At 38.6% G+C, this 20,318-nt stretch overlaps 1 protein-coding gene across 1 annotated transcript in view; it reads left to right on the top strand.

The window, feature by feature from the left end:
• HMCN1 (hemicentin 1) overlaps nucleotides 1-20,318 on the top strand; it is a gene marked incomplete at its 5' end in the record, with an annotated part of 207,571 nt that overhangs the window by 136,041 nt on the left and 51,212 nt on the right. The window contains 12 exons of the mRNA XM_082311735.1: nucleotides 429-596; nucleotides 4,252-4,365; nucleotides 8,043-8,129; nucleotides 8,538-8,729; nucleotides 10,014-10,187; nucleotides 11,392-11,505; nucleotides 12,931-13,076; nucleotides 15,047-15,197; nucleotides 15,940-16,143; nucleotides 17,207-17,320; nucleotides 18,307-18,494; nucleotides 19,340-19,436. Of these exons, the coding sequence (XP_082167861.1) occupies nucleotides 429-596; nucleotides 4,252-4,365; nucleotides 8,043-8,129; nucleotides 8,538-8,729; nucleotides 10,014-10,187; nucleotides 11,392-11,505; nucleotides 12,931-13,076; nucleotides 15,047-15,197; nucleotides 15,940-16,143; nucleotides 17,207-17,320; nucleotides 18,307-18,494; nucleotides 19,340-19,436 (1,749 nt within the window). The remainder of the gene's footprint in view (nucleotides 1-428; nucleotides 597-4,251; nucleotides 4,366-8,042; nucleotides 8,130-8,537; nucleotides 8,730-10,013; nucleotides 10,188-11,391; nucleotides 11,506-12,930; nucleotides 13,077-15,046; nucleotides 15,198-15,939; nucleotides 16,144-17,206; nucleotides 17,321-18,306; nucleotides 18,495-19,339; nucleotides 19,437-20,318) is intronic.

A 20,318-nucleotide genomic window follows, 5' to 3' on the forward strand; every position in this document is an offset into this window, starting at 1 on the left:
CTAAAGTATGAACTGTAGAACTGCAGACCTGCTTCCAAAGTGGAAATATTCTTATTCCTGGCAAAGAAAAGCTAAAAATAAATTTGTGGTAGTTATTTTAATAAGGAGTTGTTGTTTCCATTAGAAGAAGCATGTAATTCTGTCAGTGTTAGAATTTTCCCTGGTGTTTCATTAGATACTGGAAATAATATTTGCTAGGGATTTTAAGCCATAAAATAAAGGTAATAGAACTGATAGCATTTAATTTTAATATTTCCGTGCAGTTGCACAGTAAGAAATTGTCATTAATATATAGTATTAAATGTCTCAGTTTTGTAGCTCATCACTTGCCCAGTTTATCTTAGTTCAGTGAATTATTATTTAGGTGACAGAATGTTTTAATTTTTATTTGTTCTGAAGTATGGCTTCTCTTTACTCTTGTTCTGTAGTTCCCCCAAGTATTGCTGGTGACCTGCAGATGCCTGAAAACATCAGCACTGTGGAGAAGAATCCCATCTCTCTGGTCTGTGAAGCTTCAGGAATTCCCTTGCCATCAATAACATGGCTCAAAAATGGATGGCCTGTCACTTTGAACAACTCAGTGCGCATTTTCTCAGGTACAAAAGCTGTAGTTATTTTTAAAAAAAAAAGGGGGGGGGGGCAACGACGAAGGGCCCTATGCACCTATAGGTATTTCACATGAAAGAAGGTTTGATTTAATAATCTGTAATGACAAAGAGAGAAGAGAAACTGTTATTCAATGCCAAGCTTTTCAGTAAATGGGGTCAGATTGACTGGAGTGCCTGGTGAATAGCTAATATAAACTTTTAAAGTTGTTACCATACTTTATGTGCGTGAGCCAAAGGCATGGTAACTGTTCAGTCTGTGACATGGAATAAGCCATTATTCTGGCTGTTAGTGTATGTTAGTCCAATGCTTTTTTCCAGAAATATGTCAGATGTTACTATGTTGTTTTGTCAGTGCCACTACATATACTGCATTAGCTTTTTCATTTGATTAGTTTTCTCTACCTCTTCCTCTTCACAGTTATTTTACCCTTTAAAGATGAAAAATCTTTGAGAGAATGAATACATATGACAATAAACAAAACACATCTTTCATTTCTGTGGGTCTGTATATAAAAACAAAGGGAAAATCTGCTCATGACCCTCAGAAATTAATGCATGTAAATACTTCCTGGCCTTGGAGCTAACCGAATCTGATCGTCAGAATGTCATATAATAAAATCTGGAATTAGGTGATCAGTCAAAGACAACAAGAGAACGCTGCATTAGCAAGAAGACTAGTCCAAGGGATCTGGAGAAACCTATGATAGGCAAGCAGAGAAACAGATCCAATTCATTAGGGATCTTGATTTTCAAGCTGGAATAACCTACAGAGAATTAGTTCAGATGCCTTTTTATGACAGTAGCAATTGACAGAGGTGTCCAAAATAGGAGGGGCTCAATACCTGTTCCTGTAAACCATCTTCCTGCAGTACCACAGGGAAGTGAGAGTATTTGACTGGCAGCTGCAGTGATGTTAAAGCTTTGTGTTTACACTAGGAAATTGAGTTAGCAGCCCTTGAGATTACAAATGGAAAATGTGTACCAAGCAGGCAATATGTTTTGCATTGACTTCATGTGTCTGGGGATCAGCATTGTGGAGTGTGTAGAAGTAATTAAGTATCTGGTTACAACTGAAATGTATAGACGGCAACTGAGATGTTTCTTTCATCTTGGGTTTGCTACTCTCAGCTATAAATCTCATGAAAATAAGTTTTGATGAGGTTTCTAATGCTCTGACATAGCCACCATGCAAAGCCAAGCCATCCTACAGCATGAACACAAGAAAACTATTGGACAGGTAAAGGAACTGGAAGGTGTTTAGAAGCTCAGCTGAGACTGGATTGGAGGCTGGAATTTTTCAGGGTTTTTTTATTCGTGTAGCTTTTAACATTACAGGTAGTCCTGTCTTCTGCTTTCCCATTTTTATGTATGGCACATGAAAAAGGAGTGGCTGTCTGATTATTATCTGGTATAAATCTGAATATCTGAGTTGGTATGCATTCCTTTTTGTGTGAAGTTGCCATCAACAAAAATAATTTCTTCTGGGCTTGATTGTTTCTGTTCTGTCTGTTGATTTCTACACCCACACTAATATCACCACCTGGATTGCAGAGTCAGGAAGGGTGAGAGACAAAAAGATGTTTATTGTCTCTGAACGTTAGCTGCAGTGGGAGTGGGGAAACAGGCCAGAACTCAGTGCTTTGTTTTCCAGCAAACTTTGTGCTTTTGTGCAGTTCTTTAGAAAACTACACATTGTGGTAATGAACTGTAACCAACATGGCATTTGGAACTTTATTTGTGCTTGTACAGCTGTAAAAAAACTAAAACCAACAAAAAGAAAAAATCCCCCTCTTTGACTAATTTAAGAGGTAAAATCTTTGCCAAAGCAAGATTTTGGTTCTGTTGATTGAAAACATACTTGGCATTGCAGATGATTTAAATGTGTAGACACACTGCTGGCAACTTTGAATCTGTTAATTCACATACTATGCTGATGTTTCCTTTTAATGATGCTTCCTACATACTTTAGAAAAAAAAAAAGAAAAAAATTCCACCATACAACATCTGCTTTCCTTGCAGACCATGCACTAAGCTGCATACTAGCTTTAGGAAGGAGAAAAGCTTTTATTAAGTTTTAGCTAAATGAAGAAAATCATATCTTGCCTCAGCACTGGAGCCCTGGGTGTGCAAGTATGCAATACCACAGAAAGTTAGTCTCCTGCAGGCAGATATGTGCTTTGTTTTGCTTCTTATATGGCTTTGTTCAGAATGTGGGTGGGAGAAAGGATCAGGGTGACATGAGTCTGCAAGAACTGAGCCTTCCTCAGTCTCCCAGTACTCCCTTCAGCAGGTAGGATTCCTTGAGCAGAGGCACATCCATCAAGCAGGTCATCAGTTTCTTCCTTCAAAGCACATGACCAGGAACATAAATTTCTGGGATATAACCCAATAATGAGACCCTGTGGATATCCACAGGCAGGACATGCACAGTTCAGATGTGATTTACTATGAGGTAATGATTGCTAATGTGAGAGCTGCTAACGAGAAACTGGAAAAGGCTGAAGGATGGCCACCGCATTTGTTTTCACACTTAAATGCTCATTGATGTCTGTTTTGCTGTTCCTCTGCCAAAAAGGAAGCAAAGAGAAATTATTCTGCTAGGGCAAAGTGGGGATATTCTTGGTCCTTTGGTCAAACATATTTGCAAATCTTCTTCCTTTTAAACTAGCATGCCTGTGCAAATGTGTTCTGACAATGGCTCTGCTATAGTGTTATAAGAACTACGTTATTTTAAAACCTTACATGTAAACCAGTACTGTTGTCACCTGTTATTATTATTGATGGCACAATTAATACAAATGCTACAAGAGATGAGTGGAATATTATTCCTTATCTGTACATGCCAAAATACCTTTATGGAGTGTTAGTATGTGTTTGTAAAAATAAACTTATTTTTATGTGTACACACACACCGCCCCCCTCTGATGAAGCTTTATTGTTTTTTCCTGGATAGTCATCTAGATTCTCAGTATAGCAAAGTACTCATGTGAAGAAAAATCCTGCTGTCTGAGACACTGTATTCTGTCAAAATTTCCTGCATAGAAGTACGTGCACAAATCCTACATATTGCAAACACAGTGTTCCTGCCACATCCAAAGTGTCTGTGCTGATCAATGAGTTACGTGTGCACTGTAACCCTGCATGTAGTTTGAGTGACCTGTGTGGACCAGGTTTGATTTTTCTCTGCACAAACTCTGCAGCTGTGTCTCAAAGTTTTCAGTGATTGTTCTGGTTGGTCTCTGACTTCCTCCAGAAATTCTCAGAGAACGTCTGAATGCCTCAAAGTTCACTTAGTTGTAATTTCTGGAGGGGAAAAAAGGGATGCGTCAGGGTAGTTTGGAAGTTACTGACTAGAAAGAATAGTATGATCAATATTAAGCACAGATCTAAAAGCACTGAGGAGCTGAGAGCCTGATCAGGCATACAGAAATGATGGGAGTAGGAGTAAGGTCAGTCACTTTTGTCTTAACTGTTTGTTCAACAAAACACATTTAAAAAAATAGACCACATTAAGAAAGTTTACAGCTGTAAATTTAACCAAAACATAAAAAAAAAAATCAAGAGTTAGCACAGATAATTTGGGAGCATATTGGTTGGAGCAGGACTTTAATGACTGTACTTTTTTTTTTTGCTTTCTCCTCAGGAGGCAGAATGCTCCGTTTGACACACACGAGTGTAGCAGATGAAGGTCAGTATACTTGCGTAGTGACCAATGCTGCAGGAGAAGTGAGGAAAGATTTTGACCTTTCTGTTCTAGGTAAGTGCGTGATAATTTTTGTTACAATAGAAGATGATGAGAGGGTCTACTATATACTTTGCTGGTATTTTAAAAATTATTATGCCAAAACATATGTCCTTAGGGGGAAAAAAAGTGCATTTGATAACATGGTCAAAAAAACAGGTTTTAAAGAGAAGTTACTTCTACATGTGAATTTGCTGTTTGTTTAGTGATTAAAATTAAGATTCTTGAGGCATAATTTGGAATAACTGGCAGCTACTTCTGTTTTGTGATTTGTTTGGATTTTTTGGGTTTGTTTTGTTGTTTTTGTTTGGTTGTGGGTTTTTTTGTTTTTTTTTGTTTTTTTTTTTTTTCCCTGAAAAGGAACTCTGTCAATGTAACTGGCTTCAGTTATGTTGTTATTTCAGTTGGATAGAAGTCTGGGGGATGCTGACAGCCCAGACTCCCATCCTCTCTTCTGTTTCTTGTTGCTCATAGCTTCACTCTCCCTTGGGCATGCTGAACAAGGTGAATCAATTTATAGGTGATCTGAAAAGGTGAGGGTTTTGTGTTTTCCTGGTCAGGTTAGTTTTCAGCCAGATCAGTTCCCTGTTGGTTCTCCACTGGTTCTCCTATAAATACCAGTACTGGTGAAAGGAAGATGACAAGAGTGAGTGGTCAAGGGAATAGTGCTATTTCTTTTGGCACCAGCCTGAATTTAAGCTGGTTTAAGTCAAAAGAAAACTATGGCCTCAGGAAACCATATGAAATTCATGTGAATCTGTTGCATGTAATGCTCAAATGCGGAAAGGTGCAACGCCATGTGATAATACTCATGAATTAAAAGCAGCATTATTGTGCAGCAGTGGGTATAATATGTATAGCTGAGTGGCGTGATGGTAATAGTCTGTTGCAACAAAGATGTGAAGGCAAAGCCAAGACCAACAGGGAAATTAAACGCTGGAGCTGGAGTTGTTTTTGCAAAACAGAGATCTCTGATTCAGTGGAAACCCTCTGATTCAGTGGAAACCTTTAGTCAGTAGAGTCGTTGGTATTGTAAAGCATATAAACCAAGTGTGGTAGTGGGCGATCCTGCTAACATATTTAGACAACAACTAGTACAGCAGGCTCTTTAGATGGCTATTTGCAACCCTTAATATGTAATTTTGTTACATTACCTATTTTAAAAAAAAAAAATGGTATTTTTCCCAGAAAATACTGCTTTTTGGTTTAGTAACTATTTGTTATTTTTATCAATAATTACCAGGCCTGATGCAGGTTGTCTTATAGCATTACCATGTATAATTTTTCTTTTAAGTTTCTTTTCTCCAAGGTGCTGAGTGGTATCAGCTTCCATTGCCTTCAGCTGACTTATGTATATTCAGCTTGTAAATGATAACTCACGTTCATGTCAGTTCATGTTTATTTGATGAGCTCATGGAAGTGTAAGTCTGGTAGAATGGAAGAGATGGGTAACACTGAAAAGCATTCATTGTTGTACTGTTTTCTTTGGAGGGTTTTAGTTGCAGGGTGTTCGTGAGGGTTCTGGGAATCTCTCTTACACAGACTTTGTTTGTCTTGAAGAAAAATGCTCAGTGAAGCTGATTTCAAGTGAGCTAAGTGGAAAATTCCATTGTTCAGTCTTCTCTTCCCTCCCCCTAGTAATTTCTTTGTCTTTCTAGAGGAAAGTTACTGGAATGCGGCCTGATAGCAACACAGAATATTCACCGGCTCACTGTAAATAGAACCATACAGAGACATCCCAGTGTTTCTCTAAATTGGTATAGGAGGTGCAACAGGCGAGCCGGTTTGCAGGAGAGCTTGGTGTAATAAGCGTAATATTTATATATTTGAAAAAATGTTTGGTGTGGCTTTGTCATATTTCTGAAATTAATATGTGTTGACATCTTACTGTATTATTTTGGGGCCAAAGCAATGAGTTGCTCTGTTTATGAATAGTAACTTTTGGCCTGACTTAAAAGTCCTGAACTTCATGATTTTAGGTTATATTTTCCCCCATCTAATTCCTTCGCTAGTTGATGCTTCTTTGTCTCATTGCATTTGGACACTAGAACCCATACAAAAGCCTGTTTTTCATTGCTTGTACAGTCACAGCAGGGAATTTGATCATAACTGCATCACAAGCTGGTGAGAGTGGTAGTACTGGCCACATCTTCCTGCATGCTGAATTCTACTAACCTGCATCTCACCATGTGTCCTGTTCAGAGGTCAACTTTTAGCCATGCTGAAGTAGTATCTTTGCCATTCCAGTCAACTGAGATGTAAACGTCTTTCAGTTTGTGGTTTTTTTTCTTCTTCACTCTAGTTTGTACCCTTCATTAGTATCAAAAATCTGGTGTAATATTATTTTTCTCTGTGGACAATGAATTCTGCATATTACCGTGATTCTTGTTTTATAAAACTTTTGCTTCCAACTTAGTGGTAGATCACAAACAAGCTGCTGAATACATTTTAATTCATCTCTCTTTAGGTCTTCTATCTAGGCTGAAAGTTAGCATTTTGTAGGATTATTAAAGCGTAGTATCTGGCTCCCTAGTCCAGCATTTTTGTTGCAAAACTTTCCAAAATCTCTTGGAGATTGGGCTTTCTTTCTTGTAACTATAGGCCTCCTTTTCAAGCTGTTACACTCCATGCCTACTTTGATTTGTAGTGCCATTTTCTCTTGGCCTGAATCTACAGATGCCTCTACTTTGAAAGAAATAGTTGATCAGAGCTCTTCACCACCACAGCTACTCACCAACATATTCATAATCTGGCATCCCTCATCCAATAGCGCATTAGTCTGTGTAGTCCTGTTAACCAAGATTATTTGGAAACAAGTCATCAAGTGGTCAGCCATACAGTAAGAGTTTCCTTGTATTGAGTTAGCTATTTCGGGGGTGGATAGGTATTTTAAGGGTATGGTTTTGTCTTCTATTTCCCTAGAGAAACATAGTTTGTACCACTGCAAGAGGCCTTTAGACCTGTAGAGTTTGTTCATCTGCCTGTATGGAATTAGCTGTATTTGCATAAAACACATTTATGCCTTTACACAGCATCCACTTGTTGGTAATCTATTGTATTGCTAGCATGCTGGTAAGGAAAAAAAACCACACATGGTGTGTGAATAGACAATCTGACTACTTTTTTTTTTTTTTTTTTTTAAATAAATCAGTTCTTTCTCTAGAGTTCTAGATCGATGCTTTCAATTACTGTTGGAAAACAAACAACTCTTAAACTTAAGCACATGGTTTTGAACAAATAAATCACTTGCTGCTTAATATGGGTGATAGAACTTGTTTGCAAACTTACAAAACCTGCATGAAATCAAAGCTAGCCTCACTAACCAGTGCTCATCACCATTGCCCTACTGACCATACTCAGAAATATTGCCCTACAGGCCATAATCCTCAGCACCCTGAATGTCTCTCTGGCTCTGAAGACTAAGTGAAGCGAGTACTTTATGGGTCTGTGGTCCTCTCTTGCCCTTTGCGTGGACTTGTATGGTTGAGGGGTGCAGAACAGAATGCATGTCTGTTGTACAGGCAGGTTAGCTCTACAGTGTCTCACATCTGGACCTGTTTCTGGTAGATCTGAGCCGTTCATTGATGTGATTAAGGGAACCATATGCTGAGATATAGCCTAAGTGTGTCTTTGTTGTATTTAAATTGGTTGTAAGTAATACTTGTTAATGTTGTCTTCTTGTCTGTTTGTAGTGCCTCCAGGGATTGTGGGTGAAAATAAACTGGAAGATGTGAAAGTGAAAGAGAAGTTCAGCGTTACCCTAACATGTGAAGTGATAGGTAAAAGTATACAATATTATTTACCTTTACTGATCAAACCCATGGTGTCGATCATCATTGGTTCTGAACAGCATATTTTTAATGGAATTTTCAGTTGAGTAGAGTTTTTAAATTTAACCACGGTGCTTATAGCCGGACTAAGCACTCCTTCTTATAAAGGTTGTATAAAACGTAACCAAGAGGATAGTTGCTGTGATATTTCTTCTCTAAAGTCCTGTGGAATTTAAGAGGAGGTTTATATTACTTCAGAAGGCTCGAAGACTTTAGAATACGTATGCGAAAACATCTCCCTAAAGGATATATTTTAAAAGGGCATCTGAAACGGTGTTTTTCTGTTTTTCAGAAATCTTGGCATATCCTAGAGGCTATGCAACAACTAATATTTGCAATTTTCTTTACTCCATTAAGGGAACCCTGTACCACAGATCACCTGGATAAAGGATGGGCAATCTCTAACTGAGGATGAAGATCACAAGTTTCTGTCCAGTGGGCGTTTCCTGCAAATCACCAATGCTCAAGTCACTGACACAGGGAGATACACATGTATTGCATCTAACGCAGCTGGAGATAAGAGCAAAAGTTACAGTCTTAATGTACTTGGTAAGACAGCTGGGCTGGCTCTTGCAGAGAAAATATTCATTTCAAGAAAAAGCAGATAATCACATTGGAATTTTGTAGTACTTTAATTACAGCCATGCTTAAGTTGCCTGGCTATGATTAAAATTTTATAGCTTAGTAATTGATAAATAATAGTGGTTCAATAGAAAGAGCAGTTCTGTGCTTTAGACAATATAGAGCTAGAAAATGCAGAGCTATAACAGGGTATTGTATGGAATGAGCAAGACAGTACGTTGGTTTATTGTGATTCAAGGAAAGAGTATCTGAAGAGCACTTCAGATTGTCATCGCTTCATAAAAGCTGAAACCATCTGCAGTTCTCTTTTCCATGACGGTTATTGCATAACCAAATGCAAACAATGGCGAGTTTGTTTTCCACATCCTCATTTCCTAGGCTCATGCCTCCTACCAATCTGCTGCTCACAGGATCATCAAGCAGTGGGTCTGCCAGCTGCTGCACAAGAAGTGGTGGCTGGCTTCCTGGTGACCTGTGTTTGACAGAGGCTAAGGGTGGATGGAATCCACCAACAGGGGCTGACTGTTGACTTCAGGACAAAACATAAAACCAGATGAATGTTGTCTGGTTCTGGGTTTCAGTGTGCCTTGCAGGAATGCCTCCCAGCTATTTAAGGCTGCAACCAGATTTCTAGACTGAACAGGTGTCGTGGTTTAATCCCAGTTGGCAACTAAGCACCACACAGCCGCTCGCTTGCTCTCCCTCCCCGGTGGGATGAGGGAGAGAATCGGGGGAAAAAAAAAGTAAAAGCTGTGAGTCGAGATAAAGACAGTTTAATAGGACAGCACAGGAAGAGAAAATAATAATGATAAAAGAATATACAAAACAAGTGATGCACAATGCAATTGCTCACCACCTGCTAACCGATGCCCGGTCTGTCCCCGAGTAGTGATAATTGCCCCCTGGCTAAGTCCCCCCAGTTTATATACTGAGCATGATGTCATACGTTATGGAATAGCCCTTGGGCCAGTCTGGGTCAGCTGTCCTGGCTGTGCTCCCTCCCAGCTTCTTGTGCCCCTGGCAGAGCATGGGAAGCTGAAAAGTCCTTGACTTGGTGTAAACAGTACTTAGCAACAACTAAAACATCAGTGTGTTATCAACATTATTCTCATTGTAAATCCAAAACACAGCACTATGCCAGCTATGAGGAAGAAAATTAACTCTATCCCAGCTGAAACCAGGACAACAGGGAACAGAAAATTGGCTTGTCATAGAAGTACTTCCTCTGGTTAATGATTTTGTTGTTCCTAGTGTCTCCAACCATTGTGGGCGCAGACAGTCATGGAAATGCAGAAGGTGTCACTGTTATCCTCAACAGCCCAACATCGCTGGTTTGTGAGGCTTACTCATATCCTCCAGCTACAATCACCTGGCTGAAAGATGGTAATCCTTTAGAATCAAACAGAAATATCCGCATTTTGCCAGGTAAATTTTATTTTGTTATTGAGAAATAAAATAACACTTTATTCTTTTATAGTTCAGTTTCCTGTTACAGATTTTTTTGAAAAATCAAAGGATATATTTCTATTAAGTGCAATGTTTGTACTTTTGTAGCACTTCCTATTCCAATATTTTTTAAGTGCTTCACAATTAACTGATTATTTACTTGTATTTTATTTCAGGTATTTATCCTTTTGTTCCGTAAAGCTAAATGATGGCAAACAAGTTCACTGGAATTAATAATGAATGTAATAACTTGAAATTAAGTATGGAAATTAGATGGAGAGAGATATAAACAAAAACATTAATAAAAAGAATGAGGTGGCATTTTTCTAGGTCATTAGTAGTTTGCCATTTTTAATTTGTGGAGTAACTCTTACCTAGCACATCTGTGGAGGTGGATAACAGGAACAACCTTCACTGGTAACGCTGAAGTAGGTGAACAAGTACTTTAGCATTGTTAACTGCAAGTGTTCAGAGGAAGAATGAGTTGGTATTGATAGCAAGGAATTGAATTACTACGTGGGGGGACAATTTCTAGGAATGCAATCTGAAAAGAGCTGCAGCCAAATTAAATAGTGACTTATCTCTGAGAATGCAGACAATATAAATCGTAACTAAACATGATACTATGGGAAGGAAATTGATGGATATCAAGGTTGTAGAGGCTACCTGAAGTCTTAAATCCTACCAATTCATTCATGTTTATGCTTCTCACATTGTGGCTGTTGCTTCTGTCCATTCTCCAGAGGGAGTTAAGGGCCTCTTTCATATGAACTACTACACTGAACCAGGCAGTTCAGAGGCTCACATCCACCCCTGTATATTGAATAGACTCTTTTTGCTTAGTCTTACCAATTATGCCTCCTTTCCCTTTTTCTGTGAATGAAGTGCAGAATCCTAAATCACTTTTTTCTGTCTAAATATCTTCAAGAAATTTCTTGTACAGAACTATGTTAACAAATGTTCCAAGAATCTGTAAGCAACAGGAGCTGTGATCCAAAGCACCCCCGCAAATTATGCGCTCATTTATTACACAGTGTACATGGTGGTAAGCAATCAGTTTTTCATGCTCATCTAAGGGCAGAATTTGGACCAAAGGATCGAAAATATGCTGCAGAAACTATTTAAATAATTGGGAAGCAAGAGTATAATGTAGATGCTATTAAAGAGTGATGTCTTTTGGCAGGTGGTCGAACCCTGCAGATTCTAAATGCACAGGAGGACAACGCTGGAAGATATACCTGTATAGCCACAAATGAGGCTGGAGAAACTTTGAAACACTATGAAGTGAAAGTCTACAGTACGGAAATACTTCCAAATTTTTTATCTTCCTTTTTTATTTTTTTTTTTTTTATTCTTCTATTTTTTTCCCTTTGCAGTGTTACATATCCTGGTGAATACAAGGATTTCTGTTAGTAGCTTTGTTTAGCAAACATCTGCATTAGCTCATGGCATTGCTTGAGGAAAGACACTAGTAAAGTTTGCTGTTGCATCCTTTACAAGTGCTGCTGTTGGGCTAAAAATCTTTGTACCATCCAGGAGAAAACATTTAAGAAATGATGAACTCCAGTTTCTTCTTAAATGTGTTTTTGGTATGAATTTCAAATCAGACAAGTGCAGCACAATGGGAGATGTGAGCAGAGAATCTTGTGAGCAAAGAAACTATTTTAGCAAAAAAAAAGGAAGGGAGGGGAAACTTTCTTGAGTAAGGTAAACCAGGAGGATACTATTTTTTATCCTTCCATAAAATAGTGTATGCACAAAAGCTTTCCCATTCAAGGCTTCCTGTCAGCACATTTTCCTTTGAGCATCTGTGCCTAATAATTTATTTTAATGCTCAAACTCTTCATTGTGGGCTCAGTCAAGCACGATTTTTCATCTTTTTTTTTTTTTTATTTTTTATTTCCTAGTCTGAATTGGAGTTTGGTTTGCTCTCTCACAGTAACCGTGCTGTTATTTTAATTACACTAAGTCCCTAATAAGGCCCCATTGGATTCAGAATAATGAGAAGATGACAAAAGAGTTCGTTATTGAAGTATGGCTATGTAGCAACATAAAGCCCTCCACCCCCAAATGCCATTGCAACTGTCAGTTATTATGGTACTGTAAGCATTAGGGAGAATTTTAAATTTCCCATTGAAAAAAGAATGGAAAATGCTTTGAAAGCATTTAAAATAATTAAAAAGATATTATGAGACCGGGGTGGGGGGGGGTAGCTTAAGAATTTTGAAATGTTCTAATTTGATTCTGATTCAGAAGGAAATGAGATTTTGCAACACTGGGATTTCAGTGGAGTGGAAATGTTGAGTTTTGATCAGCTACTCCGAGTGTGGACTTCAGCTCAAACATAAGTTTCTGAGAATATTAGTTTCCATTAAAATGCTTTTTAATGACTGCAGTACACTGAACTTTATAGAATTCAAGCCAAATATGTAATAAAGTGCTATAGCTGGGTAAGCCTATAGTCAGGTTTGCATGTCTAAAACTGTTGAACACAGTTTTACATATTTTTATATATAATACATATACTAAAAACAGCTTAAAATACATATATATGTATAAATATAAAAATAAAAGTTCAGCTGTGGGGAAGAGGCATATTATAGGGGGGATGCACTTGCTTTCCCTGAGGTTATCATCCAGGTTTTCCCTTTGTCCAGCTAATTTTGAAATGCTGCATAAGACAGTCATGAAAGTCCCTCTCACTCCCTTTGTTTTTGTGCAGTTCCACCCACCATTAACAAAGGGGATATCTCAGGGATGGGTCTCTCCCCTAAAGAAGTGAAGATCAAAGTAAACCACAGCCTTACCCTGGAGTGTGAAGCTCACGCCATTCCTGCTGCTGCCATCAGCTGGTACAAGGATGGACAGGCCAGTCACAAACTTAATTCCTTCTAATGGGTGGATTTCGTACAGAAACAACTGCGTATTCACTATCACTATTAACGAACATTCCTGCAGCGTAACAGGCTCACTTGCACTGCTGAAGTCAGCCGGAAGTCATCTTCCCAACATCCTGCTGGCAGGATCACCCCTCAGGCATTTTAGGGCATTTGCTGTTGGCCAGACCTCTGCAGATTGACACCGTTCTTTTTTTGTGGGTGCTTGGCAGTGCCACTGAGACATCAGTGCTGGCATTTCCAGGGCCTACCACTGGCCTGTGCTTTAAAGGAAGAGGGACCTGCCTAACAGTAGCATCCTATGGTATGGCCACATGTCCATTTGCCATTGTGTGAAGTCCCCAGAGGCCCTGTTGTAGAATGGCCCTGTGCTTGGTTCCTGTAAATGCTGCCCTTGCAGAAGTTGCAGAGAGCCTCCCACTTGTTTCTGGCAGAGCTCACAAAGCCACAAAAGCATCTGGATCCTCTGCAAGGGGGAATGAGGCGTGGTTCCTGCCACACACAGTCTTCACAACATTGGTCTGGAGGAGAAGCAGTTTGGAAGGGCAATGCCACAGAATCGTACTGATGTGCAGTCTGCTGGGGGCGGGCTATAAATAAAAAAGAAATGGTGCAACTCTTCTGTAAGAAAAGAGAACATAATATCTTGTTTAGCTGTTCTTGGTAGGGCACTTATCATGTGGCAAACTGCTGCACCTCTGCAGCTGGACCAGCTCTTCCTGGATTTACTGAGCATGCAGAAACAGCCTGGAGTCACAGGAGAGACTGTATATGCCCTCCATCTGTTTCAAGCATATGCTGTAATTGTAGGATCTCCTGGGTGTACTGATTGTATTGCCAATGAAAAATTATGTTGGGGGGGAGTTGCGAGGTCCCCAAAGAAAGACAGTGGCTGTAAGCAGCTTGCTGCCACTGCCAAAGCAGCAGCTTTTTCTTAGGTAGCCCCTAGGTAAATGGCTTTCATGCATATCCATGGACTAAATTAATTGTCCCCTGCAGGCCAGAAGTTCAGTGCTGACTTCCTAATGTGTTCCATTTTTGTCATTGAGAGATGCAGGTTGTATTAGTGTAGTCTCTACTGTCGTGTGTGATGTAAATTTTAGGGACAGTAACATCTAATCCTGTGTATCTCTGCTTTGCGGCTGCATCCATTTTATGTTCACACCATGTCCTTACTGGGCAGCAAATCCTAGTGGTTGTGTGGCTGTAGGGTGAGTTAGATTGAGTTGCTCACCTCATAGAAAACTGATAGTTTTACATGTGTAGGTTTTCCATCAGCTCATTGACTTGGCCAGTGGGTTCAGGGATTGAATCAGCCTGATTTAATCAGATGTCACAAGAGCCCTTGCCTGATGGGGATGGCATTGTTCCTTTCAGGAGCAACTTGCAGCTGGGGTTAGGAGTGATGTAAAACCATGTCCTCTTAGGAGACCAGCTACCAGGATCAGAAAGGTGAAGATGCAGAGTTTCTGACAACCATGAAAAGAAAACTGTCTCCAGGAACTTGGAGCTTGATCAAGTTTACTCAGGGAGGAAAAGCTTTTGGTCTGAGGGAAAGGAAGAGCAGGTGAGAGGAGAGCTGGGCTGCACCACTTGTGGCCAAGGCTGTCATCCCAGGAGCATCTGGGTTAGGACTATGTCCTAAGTGGTGACCCTCAGTAATTTGGTGTCCTAAGCAACTGCTTTCTTTGCATAGATTGAAAGCAGGCCTTGCTGGAAGCATTAACAAAAATTGAAGGTTGTTCTGTTGGTAGTGGTACCAAAGCAGAGGAAATGCCAAAACCAAAATATGTTCTTACTCCCGGTATACTGCCTTAGGAGGATTTTGAAACAACCTGAATTTGACCAAAAGAGAGATGATATCATATTACTTCCACAAATATGGCTATTTCTAGTGTTTGTTTTGCCAAGTATTAATTTCCATGCAAAATTACATTACAGCTGCTTAAACCAGATGGTCATATCATTATCCAAGCTAGCGGCCGTACGCTGCAGATTAAGGAGGCTCAAGTATCAGACACCGGTCGTTACACTTGTCTGGCATCCAACATTGCTGGAGAAGATGAAGTGGAATTTGATGTAAATATACAAGGTAAACAAAATTCGGATAATAAAATTCTTCTGGTAGCCTCCTTGTCTAATGTTCTGGGATGTTGGAGTTCTTTATAATTTTGTATCCTTTACACCTGCTTGGTCTAATCCAATGCTTTTGTGTTTTGTGTGATTTTTATTTAATGTATATTTTGCTCATCTTTAAGAAATAGAGTATTTGATTATTCTTTCTTTCATATTTTGTGACATTTGCAGCACTTCTGAAGTCAGCGGAATGACATAGTAACTCTGATCTTCCTCTAAACTACATGAAAAAGTTTTAATTTAGCTTAAACTAAGACGTCATATTTTATTTATCTGTATTCAGTCGTACTTAGAGGCCCCAGACATAAGTATCCTGTTGGCCTGCACACTGTGTGTAAATACAAGAAAACGATCATTAGTCATTTCTGAAAATTTAGACAAAATTAGAACTTGAGTAAAACCAGATAACTTACTCTTTAAGTATTATTGTTGATTAATACCCTCTGTGTTTTGTTTTCAGGTCTTCTTACACTGTTATTTATTAGTCTTCAGAAAATATACAGTAGATTGCTCAATTGTTCATTCTGATGAAAAGAACTAGAATTTTCTGGCTAATCTAAATTGGGGGGAGGATTTAATTTAATACCCTTAATTTTTATTGCTGCTCTGTAACAATTGCAGTATCTTTTCATTTCTTGACTTTAAAACTAGCTATTTCTGCTGTAAAATTCTAACATCTTTCCCCTCCTTGGTTGTAGTTCCCCCTCGTTTCCAAAAGCCTTATAAGGCATGGGAAGCTGGTAACACGGTAGATACAGGAAGAGGTGGAGAAAGTAAAGATGTGATTGTCGCCAATCCCCTTTCACTGTACTGTGAGACCAATGCTGTTCCTCCTCCAGTTCTTACGTGGTATAAAGATGGCTATCCTCTGCGCTCTAGTGATAAAGTACTAATATTACCAGGTGAGTATTAAAATGTCACTCTCTGACCTTAAGAAATAGTGTTAGTGCTAGCATTTATGTAGTAATAAACTTTTCCCCCTCAAAGCATTGCATTAATGTTCTTTTCAGATTTCCTTGACTGGAAATGTTTTTTTCCAGTCCTTGGACTTAAGCCGTTTCCTTCTTTCATTTAAAAAGTAGTCCCTAAAATGGTGTGAATGTGACCATTTAACTTTCCTATGATGTGTTGCAAAATAAAATACAGCAATGATACCTTCCCTCTGGTGTGTTCCTGATTTATGTCCTTATTAAGTTTTGCTTTGGCAGAATCATAATTGGAGTAGAAAAGCCTCTTAACCAGGGAATGAGACATAGAAATAATGTTTCCAGCAGAAAAATGGCCATGAGCTCTTACTTAACCTCATATGGGAAAGGGAAAGAGGTGGTTATAATGCTGAGAGTACAAAAAGAGAGCCTTTCTGTGCAGAGGATGGTTTGGGATGGCATGTGTGTAAAGGAGGGCAGTGGTGGGGATAACGTCTTTTTGTCTACCTATTGCTCATCTGCCGGCAGACCACTGACAACCACTCCCAAAATGTATTCCTAATATGCCCTCTCTTTCTGAAGTTATTTATGTGGCTATGCCTTAAATGAGGAATAGAGTGAAAAGTAAAAATAGTATGTACCTATAAGCTTCACAAGTGGATTTTTTCAGTTTGCAACAGCTTTACCAGGATATTATGTGCTTATATTTCCTTTTGCCTATTAGTTCTCTGTCACCTTGTTGAGAAATATTTCGATTTTTGATTGAAGATTAATGTCTGGCTGCATATTGCTGAAGAACGTTATTCCTTTCTGTGGAATTAATTACTCTTTTCTAACGTTTCAGTGTGAACATTGCTGAATTCCAAGTATCTGTAAGTAGAAAAAGTAGCTAGGAAATAAAAGTCTTTAGTTATTTATAATTCAGAACAAATGCTGACCATTCATAAATTTGCTTGCTCAGGTCTCTAGTGAAATGTGGTGTGGAAATGATGGAAACTGTTGATGCTGCATTTAAATCTTGGATGCATTTTCCTTCCAGGAGGGCGAGTGTTGCAGATTCCACGTGCACAGGCTGAAGATGCCGGGAGATACATGTGTGTGGCGGTAAATGAAGCTGGGGAGGATTCCATTCATTACGATGTCCGCGTGCTCTGTGAGCTTTCCAGCTTTCCTTTTTCTTTTTAATGACAAAAAAGAGTTCTGTGGAAACTAATGAAGCATTATAGTTCAGGTTTACTTCTTTTTTTTGAAGTTTATGAATTTTGCGTATTTGTAAACTATGAAATTAATGTGTTTATATAAGGTGCTAGAGTTTTGTAGAAATAGACAGAATTGCATGAAAATAGTGTTAATGTTATTAGTTCAGTATGGTTTTAGGTTATCATTATAGGAACTCAATTGTGTTATCCCTATCGCACTTCACCAGAAAGAAAAGTGTATGTAGAAATCCAGGTTTTATCTGGCTATCTCTTGTTCCCTATCCAGTTTCCAGTTCAAAGTTCTGACCTACTAGACTTTTCTCTCTCCTTATTTTGGTCATCATTTTCTAAAATACCTGCAAAACTCCCAAAGGCATAAGGGAATTGATGATTTAGATCAACCATTGGATGCCTGCAGAGTCCATTTTGTATGATCTGTTTACAAACATTGCACAGAAAGCTTTTGTATGCTGCTTGCATTGTCTGTTGATGTACTCAAGGTTTTTGCCTTGGGAAATGCTTATTTTTTTATCTCTATTTCTGTATCTACCACTGAAAACATTGATTTATTGTTAGGAAGAGGGCCTGCCTTGGAAACCCTGTTTTGTTCTGGCAACAAAGAACATCATGGACTAGCTGGAAAATGAGTTTTCACCTCTTCTTTATGGCTGCTGTGAATAAGCATACTTCTCCTACAGTCCCTTGAGTTATACTGATTTGTTCCAGCTGAACTACTCTTGGGATTTTATTACCTTTCACTGTATTCACTGAAGATTTCACTACTTTCTTATAAAAACCCAGTCTAAAAGATTGGTGGCAATCGTAAAAAAACCCAATCTCCTCCCCCCCAACCCTAAACAAAAAAACCCACAAAAAACCAACACAAAACACTGGGAGATACTAAGTCACAGTATTCTTATCATGTTTTGCTCTTTTGTAGTACCACCATCCATCAGTGGAGCTGATGGTGATTTGCCTGAAGAAGTGACTGTGCTTGTGAACAAGGTTGCGGTGATGGACTGTGTTGCAAGCGGCAGCCCTTCTCCAAGTATCACCTGGCAAAAGGATGGCCACTTCCTAGCAGAAGACAACAAACACACATTTTTGTCCAGTGGAAGGAGGTTACAGGTAGCTCATAGTGAATAACTGGTTTTTAGCATCGCAAACATAAGCTGTGTATAAAGAGAAAACTGTTTAGATTTTCTGAGTATGAGATTCTGACTTTTTTTTTTTCCTACAACGTGCTGCAAACGTAAGGAGTTTTTGTCCCTTGTCCCTGTCCCTCAGCTGCTTCTTCCCACTCCTGTGTAGTTCCCTCAGTTGTGCTGACACAACTGTTTGTGGGGTCATACTGTGAACCGCATCAGTGAAATCACTTGGTTTAAAGTAATGTTGATTTTTGTGGAGAACAACTTCTTGTTGTCAGTTTTGTCCAAGTTTCTCTAACAGAGTTTAATTATTGCAAAATGCACTTTTTTTTTTTTTTTAATGTAAAGAAAATAGTGAATTCTGAAGACCCCCCCCAATGGATGATACTGGATGAAACTGTTAAAACAGTTAGAGGGCTGAGCTTAATTCTCTCCATTTTCATAGCATAATCTAAGAATACAAGAAAATATAAAAAACATATAGAACGTTAAGATTTTTATTTCAAATATTTTGTGAATAGTTGTTTTGTTATTCAGTTTGAATGAATTTAATGTGAAAGATAATATGTTGACTTTTCTGGAGGTTTGACATGCACAGGTTTGCATAACAGATTCTGAAAGGAGTAGCATCAGTTGAAGTTTCTCAGATTGGCTTCTTCATAACACTGCAAAGGGATTAGCAAAAAACCAAATCAAACTAAAAAAACCTGCAGACTTGCAGGCCCCGAAGACCTTGGGGTCTTTGGGGAGACATCAAAACTTGATGCTTGAAGAGTAAGTTGTCTTATATATTTGTTTAACAACAATCTTGTTTCTTTTTCTTAGATTTTGAATTCCGAAATAACAGATACTGGCAGGTATGTCTGCATTGTGGAAAACATAGCTGGAAGTGCCAAAAAGTATTTTAACCTAAATGTTCATGGTAAGTGCAATAATCCATGATTTTCTGGTTGTCTTCTTTCAAATATTAGTTTAGCTTCAATGTGTTAATTTTAGCAGAGTGCTTAGGCACATACATTAGCTTTATGCATCTAAGTTGTCTTATTGGGTGTAATGGAGATTCTGACGTACTAGAAATCAAATATAACCTTGGCAAAACATAGCTTGTGATACCTCATGGCTTCAGCTCTTTATAGGTATTCCATGTAGGTAGAAATTATTTTTGAGGGAGCCTTGTGTAGTCACTATGTGTGTATATTGTGTAGGTGTTGCTAAGCCCTGGAATCATGAATTACAAACTGATAACAGAGATATGGCATTGTAAAAGCTTACTTTTTTTTTTTTAATTTCTTCTTTAAGATTCCTTTCAGTTCTTTTTTTTGTTGTTGAGTTAAAATAGGATTAAAATAAATTTAGGACTTTGGCATCACAAGCCTAAAACAAATACAATCAAGAAATTAAGACATTTTCCATTATTTTAAAAAACAGTCTCTCCACCACCTTCCCTTACCTCTCCTGATAGCTTCAGAAAATCAGGATATCTCTAATTAACATTTCAGAGTTAACCTTAACTTCTCCCTTTATTTCTGCCCACTCTTCCTCCCACCACTTTCAGCTTTCTATTCTGAATTGAAGATCAAATAAGCATTACTCCCACAACATCATCTGCACAATTACATGTTAAAACCTACCAAGGAATACTGGCAGCTACATCTTTATCTGCTTTCACAGTACGATTTGGAGACTTATATCACAGTCTTCTACATATGATCAGTATCCTTTTTCACATTACATACTAGAAAGAAGACAAGTGCTGGCTTCTCTCTCTCACTTAAATACAGTACCAGCATCCAAGGAATTTGAT

The sequence above is a fragment of the Platalea leucorodia genome (genome assembly GCF_965183815.1).
Source record: "Platalea leucorodia genome assembly, chromosome: 5".
NCBI lineage: Eukaryota > Metazoa > Chordata > Aves > Pelecaniformes > Threskiornithidae > Platalea > Platalea leucorodia.